Source organism: Gorilla gorilla, chromosome 21 (assembly GCF_029281585.2).
Source record: "Gorilla gorilla gorilla isolate KB3781 chromosome 21, NHGRI_mGorGor1-v2.1_pri, whole genome shotgun sequence".
Lineage (NCBI taxonomy): Eukaryota > Metazoa > Chordata > Mammalia > Primates > Hominidae > Gorilla > Gorilla gorilla.
In genome coordinates, this window is record NC_073245.2 from 26424340 (window position 1) to 26443659 (window position 19320).

The 19320-nt window shown below is 39.4% G+C and overlaps 1 protein-coding gene across 6 annotated transcripts in view; it reads right to left on the reverse strand.

The window, feature by feature from the left end:
* KIF16B (kinesin family member 16B) overlaps positions 1-19320 on the reverse strand; it is a 302297-nt gene that overhangs the window by 156891 nt on the left and 126086 nt on the right. For all 6 annotated transcript variants that reach the window (XM_055373559.2, XM_019017553.4, XM_019017552.3 and 3 more), the window contains exons 13-15: positions 3221-3340; positions 2311-2362; positions 453-590 (exon numbers count right to left, since the gene is read on the reverse strand). In XM_055373559.2, coding sequence (XP_055229534.2) covers positions 453-590; positions 2311-2362; positions 3221-3340 — 310 coding nt within the window. The remainder of the gene's footprint in view (positions 1-452; positions 591-2310; positions 2363-3220; positions 3341-19320) is intronic.

Genomic DNA, 19320 nt, shown 5'->3' on the forward strand with positions numbered 1-19320 from the left:
TGGTACTATTCTTGCAGCTTGTCTATGATATTGAAGTTATTTCAAAACAAAAAAATAGACATGATACCAAATCCTCTATGTATGTTACAATTATATCTATTAAGATGAATATAAATAATAGAAATAAAATTATTAAAAGAAACCATTGTGTTAAGGTTTTGCATTTGAGGGGTACTTTTTAACTTAAAAAAATCCTTTAACATCTCATCTCCATAACAACAACTTTTAAGATAATTCTATATATGTTCATATTTAATTAAACAAGACAATGGGTATTATAAAATAAGCCCTCCAGCCAAACAGAAGAGAAACAGCCTATTGAAGCAAACAGTCTCACCCTTTTTATACCTAATCAATAATTAATTCTAAGATGCACATGTTCCCCCATTGCCTAGCCAACTTGTTTTCTCAAACAATATATACAAAGACCTGTGAAAATTAAAACCAGATACCTTGATTTAGATGTGTGGCCTCCACGATCTGAACACCATTCACAGAGCACTGGGACCCACTCAGGGGTATCAGAGTCACTGTCCCCCCGATATTTTCAAAGATGCAATGCTCACTCTCCAAGTCAAGGCCATGAAGAACTAAAGTGGAAAAACAAAGTAGAAAGAATTTTTCCCCCTTTTCTACTGCAATGATTCCCAGCTATGTATCTATCAATTTATTTATTTTCCTTTTGAATACTCTTCCTTTTCCACATAAGTATCATGAAGTGAACATTTATGTTTAGTGAGAAAAACCGAACTTCAGGAGCTCATGACGTTCACTGATAGGACTGGAAGATCCTTAGAATGTTCTTCAAGGGGTCTGGACATTACCTGTGTAAGAAAATCAGTTCTGGGATGTTAACTCATTTCATCTTTGGGGAGAAAACAGTCGAGTAACTTGTTTTAACTGAATACCATGGAGTTGCCCTGTTTAATACTGAATAAATTTCCTCCATCAGCCACCCAGAGGCCACAGAGAATAAAAGCAAAAGTGCTCCATGGGTCGAGGACTTACTGAGACCTCTGCACTGACAGACACTGCACTCCAGGAGCAGAAACCCAAGGTGAACTTGGCATGACACGAATCTTGAGAAGCCCAAGAGGCCTTCAGAAGCCATACTGAGATGCCTGTTGCCTGAGCCTGTGTCAATTCTGAGACCTCTCAGGGCATGCAGCTGCTAAAGTTTATCTATTCATGTATAACTCTCCTAGATTCTTGTTTGAAGAATGGTCAAACACAGATATGAACACCTGTCAAATAAGCCTACATGATTTTAGGCACAGTTCTTGGCTAGCGTCTTGGGAGTACAAGCCAACTAGTTTCCACTGTCTCTACAAAATTGCACTACTGATCTCTGATCACAGAAAACGTGTGTTCTTACCAGCATTTATAGCTACCCCAAAGATCAAACACATAATTTAACAATTAGAAGAAGAGGCCTGATGCCTAATTCTACCCAAAAATAGGTGAATCTGGGGACTTCTAGAAAATGGTTTTTATCTCTCTCAGTCTCACAATAAATAGTAAATATTAGGTTGGTGCAAAAGTAACTGTGGTTTTTGCCATTACTGTTGCACCAACCTAATACATGTAGGAACATACTAGGATTGGCTCCATTAATAGCTTACACTTGGCAAGCAGGTTCATTGCCAGCAATTCTAAAAGCAGCTGAGACAATATAATTCTTCCCCTGCCAATCCCTATCTTGCCACACACATATACACACCCACCACCACCACCACCACCAGTTGCCTAAGTTATGCTCTTAAAGCCTGTAAGGACCTCATCTGTGTAGGCTAAGTCACTGATTATTTGCGTGTCTTGTGAAGACTTTCAGGAAACCTAAAAAGCCACGCTTCCACATGTGTGTATGCTGCGTTTTCTCCTACTTTCTGTTGTCATCTTTGTGAAGACAAGTGCCTATAACCCTCCCCTTCAAAAGACCTATATCTTTTATCTGTGTCTGTTGGTATATTTCCATCAATCATCGTTCCATTGTGAGACAATGTAGAGTGATTTAAGTAACTGTATTCCTCAAAGACCTGACAAGGAATGGAATGTAGGGTGGGAGAAAGGGTTTATTGGCCCACTTTATTCACCAAATTAGTTGTTCTGCATTACTCATTTGAGTTGTATTCTAAATTACAAAAATATATATACACACATATATATACATACATACATACTGACCAACACTGTACTTGAAAAATAATTTAATTTTCTATAATTACTTCAATGTCAGTCATTCAAAAAAGTTCTCCCTTGAATACAACCTTAAAAAATCATTGGGAACAGATCACTGATAAATATGCTCACCAATATCTTGCTCCGTGGAAGCATCGTCTCTACCAACATATGTCTGACCTTCCTGGGAAGAAAACCCAAGCAAAATGTATTAGTAAGAAGAGAAGGAATAGCTTGTTTCTTCATTTTTCATTGAAGCCCAAACAACATAGTGGCCAGTGGGATGAACAACATCCTGGCAGGCCACAGCTTCAATGCATTGAGAGCTCCCCAAGGCTCTGTAAAAAAGCCCCAGTGGTCTGGAAAGGTTTAATGTACAGCAATGGTGAGGCCCTGCTTTGACAGTGTTAAATACTTTGCTCATGACAGGAATATCACTGATGTTCCTGATCCTTTCTGGGGAGGTTCTCCAGGGGCCAAGAGATTATTTGTGTCTAAAGATATAGTTTATGTAAGTCTGCAAAACACAAATGCAGTAGCATTCTCATTGTTAAGTTATGGGTCAGAGAGAGGGCACTAAAGTCAAGGTTACAGAGGCATCCAATAACACTGATGTGGAATTCTGTACTCCCAAGATGAACTGCCTGCTTGGAACCAAGCCCAATAATGCAGGTGAGAAGCACAGTTTTATAATTAACACCAGGGACCAGGAAACTGTACATACAACAAAATCCCCCCAGTTGTTTACAACTTTTCTCCTTCAGTCTGTGTGCCTTTTTGTTTCTTACCTCCCTCTTACTAATCCTACAGAATAGAGGGCAAATCAATGGCTCATCATTTAACTTTAGATAACAAGGGAACTTTAAATACCAAAGAATCCCAATGAGCTGCTGAAAATTCCCAAAGGGCTCAAGGATTTGTTGTATATTCTTTAATTTAATTTAGTTGTGTTCATGACCATAGAATATTATAATAAACCTAGTTAGTGTCTAATGGAGAAACTGGAAACAAAATTAGAATGTTCCACTTAATCAGTTTCTACCTTTAAATGATATAAGATGATTCCAGTACTCAAAAGGTCATCATCGATGCCAATCAAATGAGGCAGTTCAGAATCCAAAACAACTCCAATCCCTTCTTTCCTGAGGGCTAGAGTTTGTTCCTGAAATTAAGAGGAAAAGAAAAAGAAAAGGTTACTTTGGGAAAAGAGAACTTCAAATTAGGTGTTCTTCAGATAGTCAGAATGGGCAATATTTTATTTCTCATCTAAAAAACTGCAAGAAAAATGGACCTTAAACTTTGTGTTGAAATCCTGGCAGGTAATAAGCAAAGTGAACTTGGAACATACAAAAAGCGAAATATAAAATGAATTAAACTCATTGCCTGATATATAACCTCTTCAAAGCAAATCTTCCTTCAGAAAGGTTCTAGGAACATCCAAACTACAAAGTAAACTTTCTCACTCTTCAGAGGCTTTATGTCATTTAATATCAAGATGTCACCTTAGTTGATGGCTTTTCTCTCTACTTACCATGGTTGAACTATGCATGGTCCTGAGAAGAAGCCTTCCTGTGCATTACTTACCTTGCACCAGAGGAACCTGGCCCTCTGCCTCCTGTGCCATCAACTTCTCCTATCCACTGGATCATTCCCTGCTATACATTAATATGAATCTGCTATTCACCTCCCACCCCCAAACCCCACCACGTCTTTTGGCCTTGCCTCTCCTTCTAGCTACCACCAATTTCTCTGTGCCTTTTAGAGAAAACTACCTCCAAAAAGTTCCCTATACTTTCAGTTCATCAATTCCTTCCCTCTCACTCTCTCTTGAACTCGCTCTACGAAGGTTATTGTCTTTGGGACTCTTCTTCACCGACACTGACTCTCCTGATGGTCTCCTTCTGTCTCTTGACTTGACCTGCCATCTAGATGCTGATGACTCTCAAATTGCATCTCCAGGGCAGATGTCTCCCTTAAGTCCCATACTCAAATGTATACCGTATATATGAGTATACTGTGTGTATATATATATATATATATATATACACACACACACACACACACACACATATATATATACACACACACATATATATATATATACCAACCCAACTCAGTTTAGCTATGGAGATGTCAAACAGGCAGCACAAATTTAACACATTAAAAAAAACAAAAAAACAAAAAACAAAACAAAACAAAAAACCTTGATTCTCTCTGCCTCCCAAACCTGTAGACTATCCCATCTCGATAAATACCAACCTTTCCTGTTTGGTCTAAATACCGTGCTTACACTTTGCCCCTTTCTTTCTCTAAACTCTACATATGTAGTATTAACTCTACCTTCAAAATATGCCCAGAATCTGGTAACATCAAGCCACCCGCAGCACGCGCCTCCGGCCCAAACCATCATTGTCTTTCACCTGGGTTACTGTGATAATCTGGGCCACCACTCATGTCTCCCGTGATATACACTCAATTCAGCAGCCAGAAGGCCATCAGGGCAGGTCACTCTTCTGCTCAGGTCCTTTAAATAGCCTCCCATTTCAGTGAGACAAAAGCCAAAGTCTTTGTGATGTTCTACCAAATTCTACCTGATCTCATCCCGTGCTCACTCGCTCTCATCTTCTGCCGCTCTCCCCTTTGCTCACTCCTCTCCAGGGATACAGGCAACTTGCTGCTCTTCAAACTTGCCAGCCTGCCCCATCTTAGGGATGCACTCACTGTGGTTCCTTCTGCTTTTGTGGTTGCTGTTTCCTCTGTCGCTGCTATCCTTCTCTTCCCCTACAGTAGGGTTTCTGGACTGCGGCACAGTTGTCACTTCAGACCAGGTAATTCTTTATTCTTACGCACAGTAGGATATTTTGTAGCACCCCTTGCCTCTACCCAATAGATGCTAGCAACACATCCGAGGTTCTGACAACCAAAAATGTCTCCAGACATTTGAGAAACATTGCCCTAGATACATATATAACATGGCCCCTTCCTTCCTTCAGGTCTCTGCTCAAAAGCCACCCTCCCCATCACCCCATACAAAATAGCAACCACCAATGTTCCTCATGGTGATTTCTCTCCTTGGGAACGGCTATTAGTATATATATATATATACACTAGCCATTTATATATATACGTATATATACACAAGTGTATACACACACACACACACACACACACGCACAAGTTTATTACCTGTCCTCTGGCTAGAATGTAACCCAGCACTTAATTTCATGTCCCACTCATCAATTAATATTTGCCAGAGGAATGAATGAGTGAGTAGACGCACAGAGTTCAGTGGAATGCAGAGGGAAGGTCAGAGGCAACCCTCAGGAAGAGAATGGTAGGCCCTATCTTAACATCAGGCCCATCTGACCCCAGACAAAAGACCTCTAAAGTCAAGCTTCTGGGGAAGTCTGAAGTAGAAAGCAGACAAATTCCAGAAGGTTGAAGGTAAAAATTGCAGTCTTGAGGTTGGGCTGAACCAGGTTCAGACTAAATCATGTACAAGAGCATGACATTGTGCTCCATGACTGTACGAGCAACAGAAAACCCAGTTCCAACCACTAACTGGGGATCCTGGTCAGAGATGCTCCTGGAGAATCTCCTTCCCTCCCTGACTCCTATAGTCAGACGCAGTGACCAAGACACATCTCTGTAACTCCAACACCCAACACAGCCCTAAACATAAATACGATTCCTTACAATCCTGGAACCAATAAATGTACTCTGTGTCATTTAAGTATTAAAACAACCTACGAAGTCTACCATTCGCTAGGTGATGGATTCAGAACTTCTCAAGCTAGTGTAAGACCATTAAAGCAAAACTCAAACCCTGTAGACAAGGGAACTCCTGGGAGGTTTCTGGGGCAGGGAGGTGGAGAGAGAGAAGTCCCTCAGGCCTCTGCAGATATTTAAGTTTCAAATGCACACTGAAGACCTGAAGTCATGCGAGAGGGCAGTGAAATGAAGTAACAAAAAAAAAAAAAAAAAAAAAAGGGATGGCTTAAAAAAATAAAAATAAAAATCACAATGTGAAAGAAAGCAATTTAATTTAACAACCATTAAATAGATACGCAGAGAAAATGACCAATGCATAACTTAGATTCAAGAAAAGGAAATGAAGCATGTCATTGTTCTTCAATTACCACTCTTATCAGCCAACCTCCCATTCCATGGCTCAGAACCTCAGGCTTTGAGGTCGGAGACTTCAGTAACATTGATTTACTATAGCAAGGAACATGCAAATCTCAGCTAAACTGAGCACTCTCCATAAGCTAACCCCTACTCCTACCTCTCGGATATTAGCAGAATTCATGTTTTTTTCCTCCTGACCATGAAATTAAAGCAGAAATGGGATGTGATTTTTTTAAAGACATATATTACAGGGGAGAATTTAATCACACAGCTCTATTTCATAAAATGATGTCCTCATGGGAAGGTTTGGTAGCTCTGAACTGTGACCAAACTGCACACACAGTCAGTAGCCCCATGGCAATGAATTATTACAGGCCTCTAGGTCCACATGAAAAGGAAAGTGACCATTCTCGTAAGTCCACAGGCATGTGTATTTTCTTTCTGTACAGAAGTAGACAATAACCCCCCCACCCCCAAAAATGCAATATTTTAAACTTTAATAGCTCCCACTCAAACTAGAGAAAGTGCTTGGGACTACATCCCAGTTTCGTTTACTATTCTTTCTTTTTTTAACCATTGAGAAACACTTTTGTTTTTCCTTGAAATAAGATTTTGAAAGGCATTGGAAATTCATAGTTTCAAAGCCATTAGGTCAAAAGTCTTACCTGTTCCCACCCATCCCCAGCATGTAGACACACACACACACACACACACACACACACACACACACACAGAGACACACACTCACACACACACACACACTCACATACACTTCCATATATATAATGGGTAAAATCTGAATTAAGAGAAAGTTTTCCAGGATTGCAAGTGGGGAAGGATGAATTTATGATTAATGCTGCCCTAAAGCTCTATGACATTCAAGCTGCATTCAACTACATGACATTATAAAAGTGTCACCTCATAAAACTGGAGACAAGGGTTTAAATCACTGCTCAAGTGAAAAAGTAATTCCAGACAAAAATATCTATCACGTATAAAATATTTACTGAGTGGCATCTACTGTTATACATAATTTATGAAACACCTCTTGGATAAGATGGAATACTTAACATAGTAGAGTGGGCCACCCTCCCCAACTCCAGACACAGGGTGCCAAAGAAATCAATGTAAAATATGTATACTTGCATATATTTTACATTGAAACAAAGATTTCGGCAACCATGCTTATTTGGATTTAAAAAAAACCCACAAACTGACTAAAATTGTCAAAATGTAGCATCAGTTTATTTTAAGCATCCTGTTCACAACATTTACAAATGATATGCTCCATATGTTTTTCTTCAACCTCCAGGCATCTATTCAGGTGAAATCCATCTGAATTTAAAACACATGCCCTTTGCTGGGACTGTCACAGATTCACTTCTGCCCCTTCCGGTGGCTCTGGTGATTGCAGGCAGGGCTGCCCAGATCTCGTGGGAAGAAGATCACAGGAGGACTCGGCTCAATGCGCAAGGCCCGTGTAACCACCGTAATGGTTTATGAGAGTAAGCAGGGAGTCTAGCTCTTTTAATCACAACCACATCCTTAGTGCCCAGCACTCTGCCTTACAAAAGTCAACAACTTTCTTGAATAGATAACCGAAAACGATACAAAAACTTACCAACAACAAAAATCTATTTTTTTCCCCCTCTTAGAAAGTCTACCTGGGATCTAGATCGTACTTGGAAAAAACTGGGAAAAGTTTGACAGTGTGTCTGCCCCACGTAAATTAAGATCTCTTTAGGAATAAGAATTGCGCGTCTTCACAGAGTATGTTAGGTGAATATAGCTGCACCAGGCACACAGTAGTCATGCACTAAGTGCTGATTATTTGGTTCTATAGGGAGTGATTTCTAAGTGGCACTTTTTTTTCCTGAACAGACAAGAATGAAATGTCAGAATCTTTTTGTGAAAATTTATGCTACAGAGAATTATATATTTCACTAGCGAGTAGAATTTTGTAGAGTTGACTCACATCATAAAGTGCACATAATTTCTGCAACCCCAACTACAAACACAGCAGATGTCTGGGGGCTGGGGGTTGGGGACAATCAGGGCTTAGAGCACATGCCCAGTGTGGCTGTGAGGATGGGGGAGGAAGTCAGATAGCCAGAAAGACATTGAAAAAAAAATAAAATTATCCTCTAGTAAAACTACTTTTTAACTTAAAAAAGTTGTATGTGATTTTATTTAAATTTAACAGAATGAAACTATTTCAACCATGTTTCTTTATTATTAATATAAGAGGTATTTCCTAAAATATCCTTGTAAGTCAAGAGGTTATGAAACATAATCACAGTGCATATACATTTTTCATAAGTGTTTCAGTTTTAAGCACCATTACCTGAATCTGTACCGGTTTGAGAACATTGCTTCTTGCCTTGGCATCTGAATGACATCGTAGCTGTGTCGATTTTGGGCCACATGGTCCATGTTGGGCAGTATGGTACTTACTTTCCTCAGAAGGTTAAAGACATGGCTCCACTCTTTTCAAAACTGAATGCTACTCTAAGAAAATTAAGCTAGTCTGACTTTTAGTCCACAGCAGATAATTTGGTTTTATGTCTGGATGTTTAAAGAGTTTCTTCTTTATCTTGAAATTCAATGGCTTAATTAGGATAGATCTCAGTGTTGAACATCCTCTACTCTATATTTTCCTGGAACACAATACATTCTTCTGATCTGCAGACTCAGTTCTTTCATCTACTTACTTTTCATTTCACAAAGCTTGTCTTGTTTTATTTTCCATTTTCTATTTCATTTGTTGACAGTCTACTTCAAGAACACCAATTGTCCTTATATTACACTGGTCTTTGTCTTCTATTTCTTTCAGTTTCTGATTGCTTTACTATCTTGATCATTCCATTTGTGTTCAATGGGCCTAACAAGCCTTTATTCTCTTAGTAATTTGATTTTCAGTGGGGTCTATTCTTTTCCTTGATATTTTCTAAAATTATGTATTAGTCCTGCAATGATGTTGTTTTGGGCCTCAAAGGCTTTCTTTATTCTACAATCTTTCTTTTTTCATCTCACTTTGCTTTTTATTACCATCTTGCTTTGTTTATTGAATTCATGTTTCTCATTCATTTGTTCTACAGAATGAAACAATTGTAAGGAATTCCCTTCTCTCCCATGAAGTGTGATTTCATCTATATTGGGATCTTTTATCTTTTGCGTGCTATATTCCTCTTCTTTCTTGTTCTCTACCAGCCCATCTGCCCATCTATCCATCCACCCATAGCTATAGTTATGTTTATATAATTGTTCTACATTTTTTTCATCTCGTATATGCTTAGGTGTATCTGTGCAAATATTCCATGTGCTCTAACATAGGATGGGAAACTCCTTGATGCTTGCCTGGCCATATCTGTGACGCTTCTAGTTGACTGAGTAGTCTGCAGTCCACCCACTTTTCTCTAGCCAGATAGAATGACAGAGGGCTAGGAGATCTCACCTGAGGCATCACAGGCTTTGTTTGAGTCCCAGCCCTCTCTTCCTGGGCTCCCTAATGATTGGGAAGGGGTCCTCTTCCCAGGGGGAGGGAAGGGGCAGGATGCCCTCAAGCTTCTTAATGTTTCCCCAGGCCTTCACTTACAAGAGAGAGTCAGCTCAGCTCTCACTTCATTCCAGTTACCACCACTGGCCATCACTACTACTCTTCAGTAACAATAGGAAAATCAATTCTGTTCCTCCAATTTGAAGGTACAGCAGGGGGTATTTTGGAATCATCACTGATTCAGCTTCTCAGGTGCAGGTTTAGGAATATCCCCTTCACAATCTTTCCTTTTCCCCAGCAGCCACTCATGATCTTTTCTCACATGCTTCTCTTAGTGACTTACAGTAGTATTGCTGCTTCAGGCTTGTATGTTTGCTATGCTTTCTATTATTTCTTCATTTATTTGAAATCTGTGATGGAATCACCAACTGGTTTTTTAACATTGAAGACAAGAATAGTATTAAGTGTTTTACTCCTCTTAATAAGAAATATGGAAATTGGAGAACTGCAAGAAAATCTGATAGATGCCAAAAGATTTTTATTGCTAGGCAAAAAAATATACTTATGTCTCCTTGTAATACTTTCCAGGGAACTCAGTAAGGAGGTATTATTCATGTGTTAAGAATCACTCATGAATTTGACGAGCAAGTGGTGTCTAGTAACTTACATGTTTTTAATAATGTACAAATGCTAAAAGTCATTATCAGCTGGGCGTGGTGGCTCATGCCTGTAATCCCAGTACTTTGAGAGGCTGAGATGGGCGGATCACTTGAGGTCAGTAGTTCAAGGCTAGCCTGGAAAACAGGGTGAAACCCCATCTCTACTAAAAATACAAAAAAAAAAACAACAAACCAGATGTGGTGGTGTGCACCTGTAGTCCCAGCTACTTGAGAGGCTGAGGCAGGAGAATCACTTGAACCTGGGAGGAGGACATTGTAGTGAGCCAAGATTGTGCCACTGCATTCCAGCCTGGGTGACAAAGCAAGACTCCGTCTCAAAAAAAAAAAAAAGTCATTATCAACAAAAACCAATTAGCTCTGAAACCCTGAAAGTAAGCAACAAGCTGGCGTTCATACAGAAGCTACTGTTTCTCATACAGTAGGCCCCCCGTATCTGAAGTTTTGCTTTCCCCGGTTTCAGTTACCCAATGTCAACTGTGGTCCAAAAATAGGTGAGTACAGTGCAGTAAGCTATTTTGAGAGAGACTATTAATACAACTTTTATTACAGTATAATGTTATCATTGCTCTATTATTAGTTATTGTTCATCTCTTACTGTGTCTAATTTATAAATTAAAATTTAGCATAGGTATATACATATAGGGAAAAATAGTGTATATAGGGTTCATATTGTTTGCAATTTCAGGCAACCACTGGAGGGCTTAGAGTATCTCCTCTGCAGACAAGCGGGGGCCTATTGTATTCTGTTTTCCACATAGGAAGAATCATGTCCATCTAACAAAAGAGAAACAGTCACCAAGATTACTAAGAAGTCAGTGAGGCTCTGTCAACTGCCTCGACCACCATCCTGCCTTTCTCCTCCTTTGGTCCATAAAACCCAAGCAAGCTATGATGAAAAGATGTTAAGAATCTCCTTCATTCTCCTCCAGGAAATGACTTTTTTATTTTTGCTCTGTTCCCAGAGAGTGACGACGTGAATAAAAACAATACTGGTAGGCCAGTAACATGTTCTACATCCCTGCAAAGTTGATTAGTAATATGTAATCCTTCAGGTAAGGGCTCTATTAATTATGTTCTATGAATCACAATCAGATTTAAAAACAAACAAAAATAAAACAAAACAAAAACAAAAAAGAGAAGGGAAAGAGCGGTCTGTGAACGTTAACAAATGGAAATCCACTGGGGATCAGCCTCTGTCAGAACTAAGCTCCAGGAAGGAGGAGGTTCAGGTGGGAAGGCAGAGTTCACAATCCATAGCTTGGGAAAAAGAATCAAGTGGGTCAGCCTAGAAATCACCTTTGAATCCTCTCTGTGCCTCAGACTTCACAGAGCTCTACCCGCATGATATGGTCAGAATCATCCACAACTTTCCATCTCCACTGCTACTGCCCTGGTCCCAGTAACCTCCACAGCCTGCCTGAATCTCTGATATCCCCCAGTTGGTCTTTTTGCTTCTCTTGCCACCCTACCATCTACTCTCCATATGGCAGCCAGAGCCACCTTTTCGAAATATCAAGAGACCATGCATAAAACACTACAATGGTTTCCCACACGTTTGGAATAAAGTGGTCACCATATCTCACTTAATCTTGCCCCTGCCCACCTCTCCAACCTCAACTCCCCTTCACTTTCTACCTGACAATCACAGCAGCCTCCTCATTCTCACTGCAGGGCTTCTCCGTGTGCTGTTTAGTCTGCCTGGAAAATTCTCCCCTAAATCTCCATAGCTTGCCCTTTCTTGTCAGTCTGTTCTATTCGGGACCAAAGACACCAGTGAGTGAGATTGTATTAGTCCATTTTTGCACTGCTGACAAAGACATGCCCACGACTGGGAAGAAAGAGGTTTGAAAGGATTTATGGTTCCGCGTGGCTGGGGAGCCCTCACAATCATGGAGGAAGGCAAGGAGGAGCAAGTCACATCTTACATGGATGGCAGCAGACAAAGGGAGAGCTTGTGCAGGGAAACTCCACCTCACAATACCATCAGATCTCTTGAGACTTATTCGCTATCATGAGAACAGCACAGGAAAGACCTGCCCCCGTGATTCAATTACCTCCCACCAAGTCCCTCCCACAACATGTGGGAATTCAAGATGAGATTTGGGTGGAGACACAGTCAAACCACATCAGAGATGAACAAGGTCCCTGCTCAGACAAAGCTTATTTCCTATGCAAGTAACTCCACCCCTACTCCCAGACACACTCTATCACTCCACCTGGCTTACTGTCTTTACAGCACTTAAAGTGATAAAAATTTCTCATACATTAGTTTATTTTCTGTCTGTCCCTGCAGAAAGCAAAGAATAGGTCCAAGCCAAGATGTCAAGCCCAGAGAAGGAGAGGTCAGGATGGGGTCAGTGAGAGCCAAACTACTAAAAACAATACCCAAGGCCAAGACCGTCTCTTATCAGTCCCGTTTTTAATGCTCCTTGCCAGTCAAAAGCAGCCCTTAAAACTCAAAACAATAGTTAATATGGCCAGAATAAGCCAGAAGTGAATACAGGAATTTTAATATTTAGTTCTAATAAACTATCATCATAAATAATTTAATAACTGTCCCCAAAATCTGTATCTAGCATCACATCAGACAGGCACCTATGATGTCACTGAAAATGAACTAAAAATATAAAAGCCTTGCTTTTTCCATGACTTTAAAACAATCCATATTACAATACCTATGGTTAAAACACACAAGCACATGCACACACACACACACACACACACACACACACACACAGGTACACATTTAGAACCAATGTGGAAGAGTCACAGGACTCACCAGGGCAGAATTAGGAGGAGAAGGGTCTGGCTACCACCACACCATGGCACCAACAAACCTAAATGTCCTGGCATTACTGGCAGTCAGCCCCTAAACAGTAAATACAATTAATACTGCCCTTTTAATGAACAGAAACTCTTGGGGCAGTTCAATTTCCACTACACTTCCCATTGCAGAAACATCGTTCTTTATTTAAACGCCAAACAGCTAAGTGTTGGCACACAGTTCAGAGAAGATGCTGTGTAGATCTTTCGGATGAAACAGTCCTCTCCGCTGGCTGAGCAAATCATCCAGATGTCAGGATTTAAATTATGCAAAATGCATAATACCAATTAAAGAAATTACGTGTGAAAATATGCAAGAGCAAATTTCCTCACATTAATATTTAACTAGACTTTTTAAGTAGAGCAGCATCTTCTGATCACAAGTACTTTAGTATATTTCATCTACATGGAAGACCAAAATATTCAGGATGGTTCATCAGAAGATTCTACAAGGGCATTTTCTGTATAATACAAACATTAACACGAGGTAAAACAGCTAATGGAAAGGATTACTTTAAGTGGGATGTTGTGGCCCAGAAAGCATCAGTCTGACATTGGCCTTACACTTTGGTCTTGTAAAGCTGGCCCGTTGTTGTTTCTCACCCACAGAAATACGTCATGCTCATCTTCACCCTCCGGCCTGTGCTCTAGTAATAATGTCCTACTAGGACAACCCTCTGATTCCCAGTTACAAATGTTTCCCCTTCCCCAGGAGTCATTTAGAGCCTACTCAGGTCTACTGTGGCCCCTTCCTCTGCACTGACCAGTTATCAGGCCTAATCGCATGGATCTCCGTCAAACACAGATCAGTGACTTTACATTCACGCATTGCTTGTTTCTCCTGCTAGACCAAGAAGCTTTCAAAAAATTGGTATTTTTTGAAATGTCAAAATATCAAAAAAATATCAGGCTTGTGCCCACACCAGATCCTCTGAATGAGCATCTCAGGAGCAGGATCCAGGCATTTTTTTAAGCTCTCAGGAATTTTACATCCAGGGTTGGGCTATGATTTTCTGTATCGTCCAAATGACACCTCTATCCTGCTGGGTGCACTTTGAGAATGCTCAAAAGGGCAAGTAGTGTGACCTAACTCCTTCATTTGCCAGCTACCTTCTTCTGTGATTCATTCAACCGACACCTAACGACCATCTGCTACTTGTCAGGTGCTAGTCTACATTAGGGATATATCAGTGAGTAAAGCAGGCACCCTCTTATATTTTATCTATATCTGTCTCTGTCTTTAGATCTAAGTCTATATCTGTATTATATGGAAAGATCTATCTATATTACATTAAAAAATCTACAGATATACAGTCCTGCATCACTTAACAACAGGGATGCATTCTGAGAAATACATCGCTGGGTAATTTCATCACTGTGCCAACATCTAAAGTGAACTCAGACAAATTAAGATGTGGTTACCAGAAGCTGGAGTGGTTGTAGGAGAGGGTTGGGGAAATGTTGGTGAAAGAATGCATATTTACAGTGATACAGAAGGAACAAGTTCAAGAGATCTACTGTACAGCATGGTGACTATACTTAATGATGATATATTGTATTCTTGAAAAATGCTGAGAGAGTGGATGCTAGGTGTTCTCACCACAAAATGATAACCATGTGAGATAATGCATTTGTTAATTGGCTAGATTTAATCATTTCACAATGTGTCTGTGTGTGTGTATATATATATATATATAGAATACGTGCCTATCTAATGCGATGCTCAGTGTATATATATACATACATATTATATATATATATATACATGATGAATATATACAATTTTCCACGTCAATTTTAAAAATAAATAAATGTGATAAATCACATCTTGAAAAAAAATTCTATGACGGAACTTGTAATGGTGTCTTGGCATGATTCTGTGATGATAAATATATCTGGATCCCTAGTTTTTTTAATTACACACAAAATAAAATATTAAAGCCAAAATCCTCTGGTTTATCTCTTTTGCAAGCTACTCTGTACCATTCTTTCACATAAAATTGGAGTAGGGTGGGAGGAGAACCACCAGCAGCGGCAAAATGAGGTCTTCTCTAACAGGTGAGATGTTAGAGGTTAATCCCTAAGCTTGGTGCACAGCCTTTGTTTATTTCTTAGCCAGTTGAGGAGCCAGTATCATTATCAGAAGGGAATTTAGGAAAAAGCAAGAAGGTGATGAAGAATGAGAGGGAGGAAGAAAAGAAAGAAAAGGAACAAACTTCCAGCTTCTCACAATTCCCTTCTGAAAGACGTACACTGCCCACGGCAAGGCACGCTGGTGAGCAGGTAAAGACCATCCCCTAATGAGTAGGCTCCTTGCTTCTCCTAGGATATGGGTTAAGTAACCCCAGTCTGAAAATCCAAAATCCAAAATGCTACAACATCCCAAATGTTTTGAGTGCCAATGTGATGATCAATGCAAATGTTCACTAGAGCATGTTGGATTTCAGATTTCCAGATTAGAGACGCTCAACCAGAAATAAAACCTGCTTTTTATGGAGAAGAGAGAATATAACCCCCTTCCACCTTGTATTAATCAAATATTCACTCCAATCACTAAACCCAAATTTGTCTAATAAATCAAACTGTTCAAACTACTGCTTACGCCATGAGTAATGACAATATGTCAAAGAAAACACTGGTACAGAAGGGAGTTTCTTCCCTCGCTGTGCAGTAAACTTGGTGAAAAGGAGGGAAACCACAACCCAGCCACAGGACAGGTGACTGAATAAATTGTCCTCTATGAACCCAAAGAGTTAATATTTTGTAAAACCATCTGCCACTCAAGTCCTGTCTCATCCCGTCCCTTTGAGAGTTCACACCATTTATATCGTAACAGAACACTTTACATGAACGCCAGCCCCAAAGGGGTCCCCAAACCTCTAATCAATTTGGCCTGGATATAAATGTGTATCTTGGTTTTATAAATACTACTATGGGCAACAATACTTTACACAAGTATTCCTGTAATTGATACACTGCACTTTGACATTATTAATATATCTTTAGCTAGATAAATTACCCAGTAAATCAAAAGGGCTCATTCACTCAGATTATGCAGGAGAGGACTGCTCCAAAGCCCAAATATAATTTTGAATGTTGACTGCATATGGCCCCAATAGTTTATTAAAATAAGGAATATAATCCATTTTATAAAGAGAAATTACATTAGAAAGCCTTTTATAAGTAAAGCATATGTGGCTAAGGTTATAGAACTTGTCAAGGAAACGTGAAGTTCAAGATACAAAATAAATTGTGTTTGCTGATCTGGTCCATTAATAGAAAAGCAGTAAACCAAATACAATGTAACGTACACATGCAACACTTTCCAATCACACACATCAATTAGTTTTGCTAATATGTGCAGTGCAGGCCAGCTATCTAAACATCTAACTTCTCACAACCACAGTCAGGAGTCAAAAGGAAACAAACTCTTTCCTAAGCCATTACAAACTTCAACCATAAAATCTCACATCTTTCATTAGTTAAAAAACTATTTACATGTTGTAAACTGGATACAATCACTTTGGAAAACTATTTGGCAGTGTCTTCTACAGTGAAATAATATCCACATCACATGACCCAGCAGTTCCACCCCTAGGCCCTATGGTAGAAGTCAGCCAACTATGGCTGAAGGCCAAATAAGGCTGTCTGCCTGTTTTTGTATGGCTGGAATGCTAAGAGTGATTTTTATATTTTCAGATGGTCCAAAAAAAAAAAATCAAAAGAAGAATATTACTTCATGATGTGTAAAGTGTATAAAATTCCAATTTCAATGTCCATAAACCTTTATTGGAATACATGTTCCATGTTCATTCATTTACAAATTGCCTGCTGCTTTTTGCTATCATGGTGTAGTACCGTGGAGTACTTGCGACACAGGTGGCGTGGGCCAAGAAGAAGGAACTGATTACTACCTAGCCTTTCGGAGCAGCAGTTTGCTGACCTCTGCATTATGCATATGTGTTCACTGAAAGACATGCTAAAAAATGTTCATAGTTTTACACAGTTACATAAAATTCCATTTTTTTGTATCTACTTTAATGTATGTAACCTGTCCACTGTTCGTGGGCATTTAAATTGCTCTCAGAACCTTTGCAATCATTAGTTATTGCCAGCAATGCTGAGATGAAAAACGCTGCACATACCTTGAACCTTTCAGTGCTAGCTGAGAGAAAGGACAGACATTCATGATTGATTCTCATTTACATGTCAGAAACAACACAAAAACCTTCCTTGAAGCTTCCATTCTAAATAAACTAAGTTCTTTACTGAACTCAACTGAGGGCAAAAGCCTCCTCTGTTTCCAGGGTCTCAGCATAGTGTTAGTTATCACACATGCATTTACTATAGATTGTGAAGGGAAAAAGGGAAATACGAATATATCAGCAGGCCAGGCATGGTGGCATGCACCTATAGTCCTAGCTACTCAGCAGGCTGTAGCAGGAAGATCATCAGCCTAGGAGTTCCAGGCTGCAGTGAGCTATGATTGCACCACTGCACTCCAGCCTGGGTGACAGCGAGACTCTGTCTCTAAAGGAAAGAAGGAAAAGAAAAAAAAAGAATACATGAGCACATATATTTATTTGTTTTTATTGCCATTTTTTCCCCAAAGAAATCTATAATAAATGCACACATAATAACTAACATTCTGTACTCCTGGACCCTGGGAGCAGGAAATCTTTGGCCTCAGAAATACATATACATCTATATTTATTTATTCTTATTTATTCATTTGTATTCAGACATGTATATACGTGTGTGTGTGTGTGTGTGTGTGTGTGTGTGTGTGTGTGTGTGTGTGTGTGTTTTAATCTAAAGTCATTCTAAGCAGGGACTTTATGAAACTAATTTTGTTTTTAAGTGAGCAATTTGAGTAACAAAAAAAAAATCACAAATGGCCTAGAATTCTAAGTGCTCTCAAATGGCATAATCAGGAGCAGCCTTGATGACCTTTTTCTGAAAATGTGCACTTAAATGTCCAAATCAGGTTTTTGTCCAGGTCAGCACTTTTAGCAGGGAAAGGCATGTCAGGGCCATTTTTACAGAACCAAAGAGGTGCTTACACGGTGACACTAAGTCCAGAGCAGTGTGACTCAGGACACTGTGCAAAGTGCTTGCTGCCATTCCAGAGTAAGTGCCAAAGTTAAAGGCAACCATTGAGAAACTTCAGTGCAATTTGACAGAGTAATTTTATAAACATTGCATCTAATAAAATACTGGGGCTTCCATTTTTTGTGTCTCTCTTTTTTTCTACTTTATTATGTTAGTAGTTCCTTTTTATTGTGCTTTACAGAAAAGTTAGTGTGTGATGGATTAAAATGTGAAAAAATAAAACCCTGTATTTGGTCATAGACAGTGTAGACAACCTCCTCTTCCTGTTGAATTCCTCCGGAATGGACAGCCTATGAGAGTGTAGAAGCCTGCTGTTGCTGCCTTTATTTCTTCAACGTCCCATAAAAAGTGTAAGAGCCAGAAAAAAGGAAGTTGTCACCTTTAATAATAACAAAATTTACCCTTGTGTATCACTTAAACCATGAGAAAACAATCAAGAAAGCTAAAAGTTCACTTCATTGCTAAAAGGTGAATTCAAAAGTTTAGAATTAAACTATAAAGGCAGTTCCACTGTGGTCTTAATGAGAACAATGCCAAGCATTAGCTTATTCCAACTGTGGCAGCCCTGTGGTCATTATCAAAACACCAGATCGGGGTTAGTTTTTACTTTAATTAATCTAATGAACCGGCTGTCTGGCTTCAGTAGACATTTTTTAAATGTCACTGCGTACCTTGAGGCTGCAGCTGAACTGGTGGCATGTTCCCCTGCACCATCTTGATTCCATTAACTCTTGCCTACGGTGACATTTTAAGTCTGCATCCTTACATGCCTTGATAATGTAGTAAATTTGTGCTTTATTAACCCAATTAAAATACAGAAATGTTAGGTAACGGAAATCAACAAAATTAAAACAATTCCTTAAAACAGACTAGATCTTTAATTCAAAAATATATATATGAAAC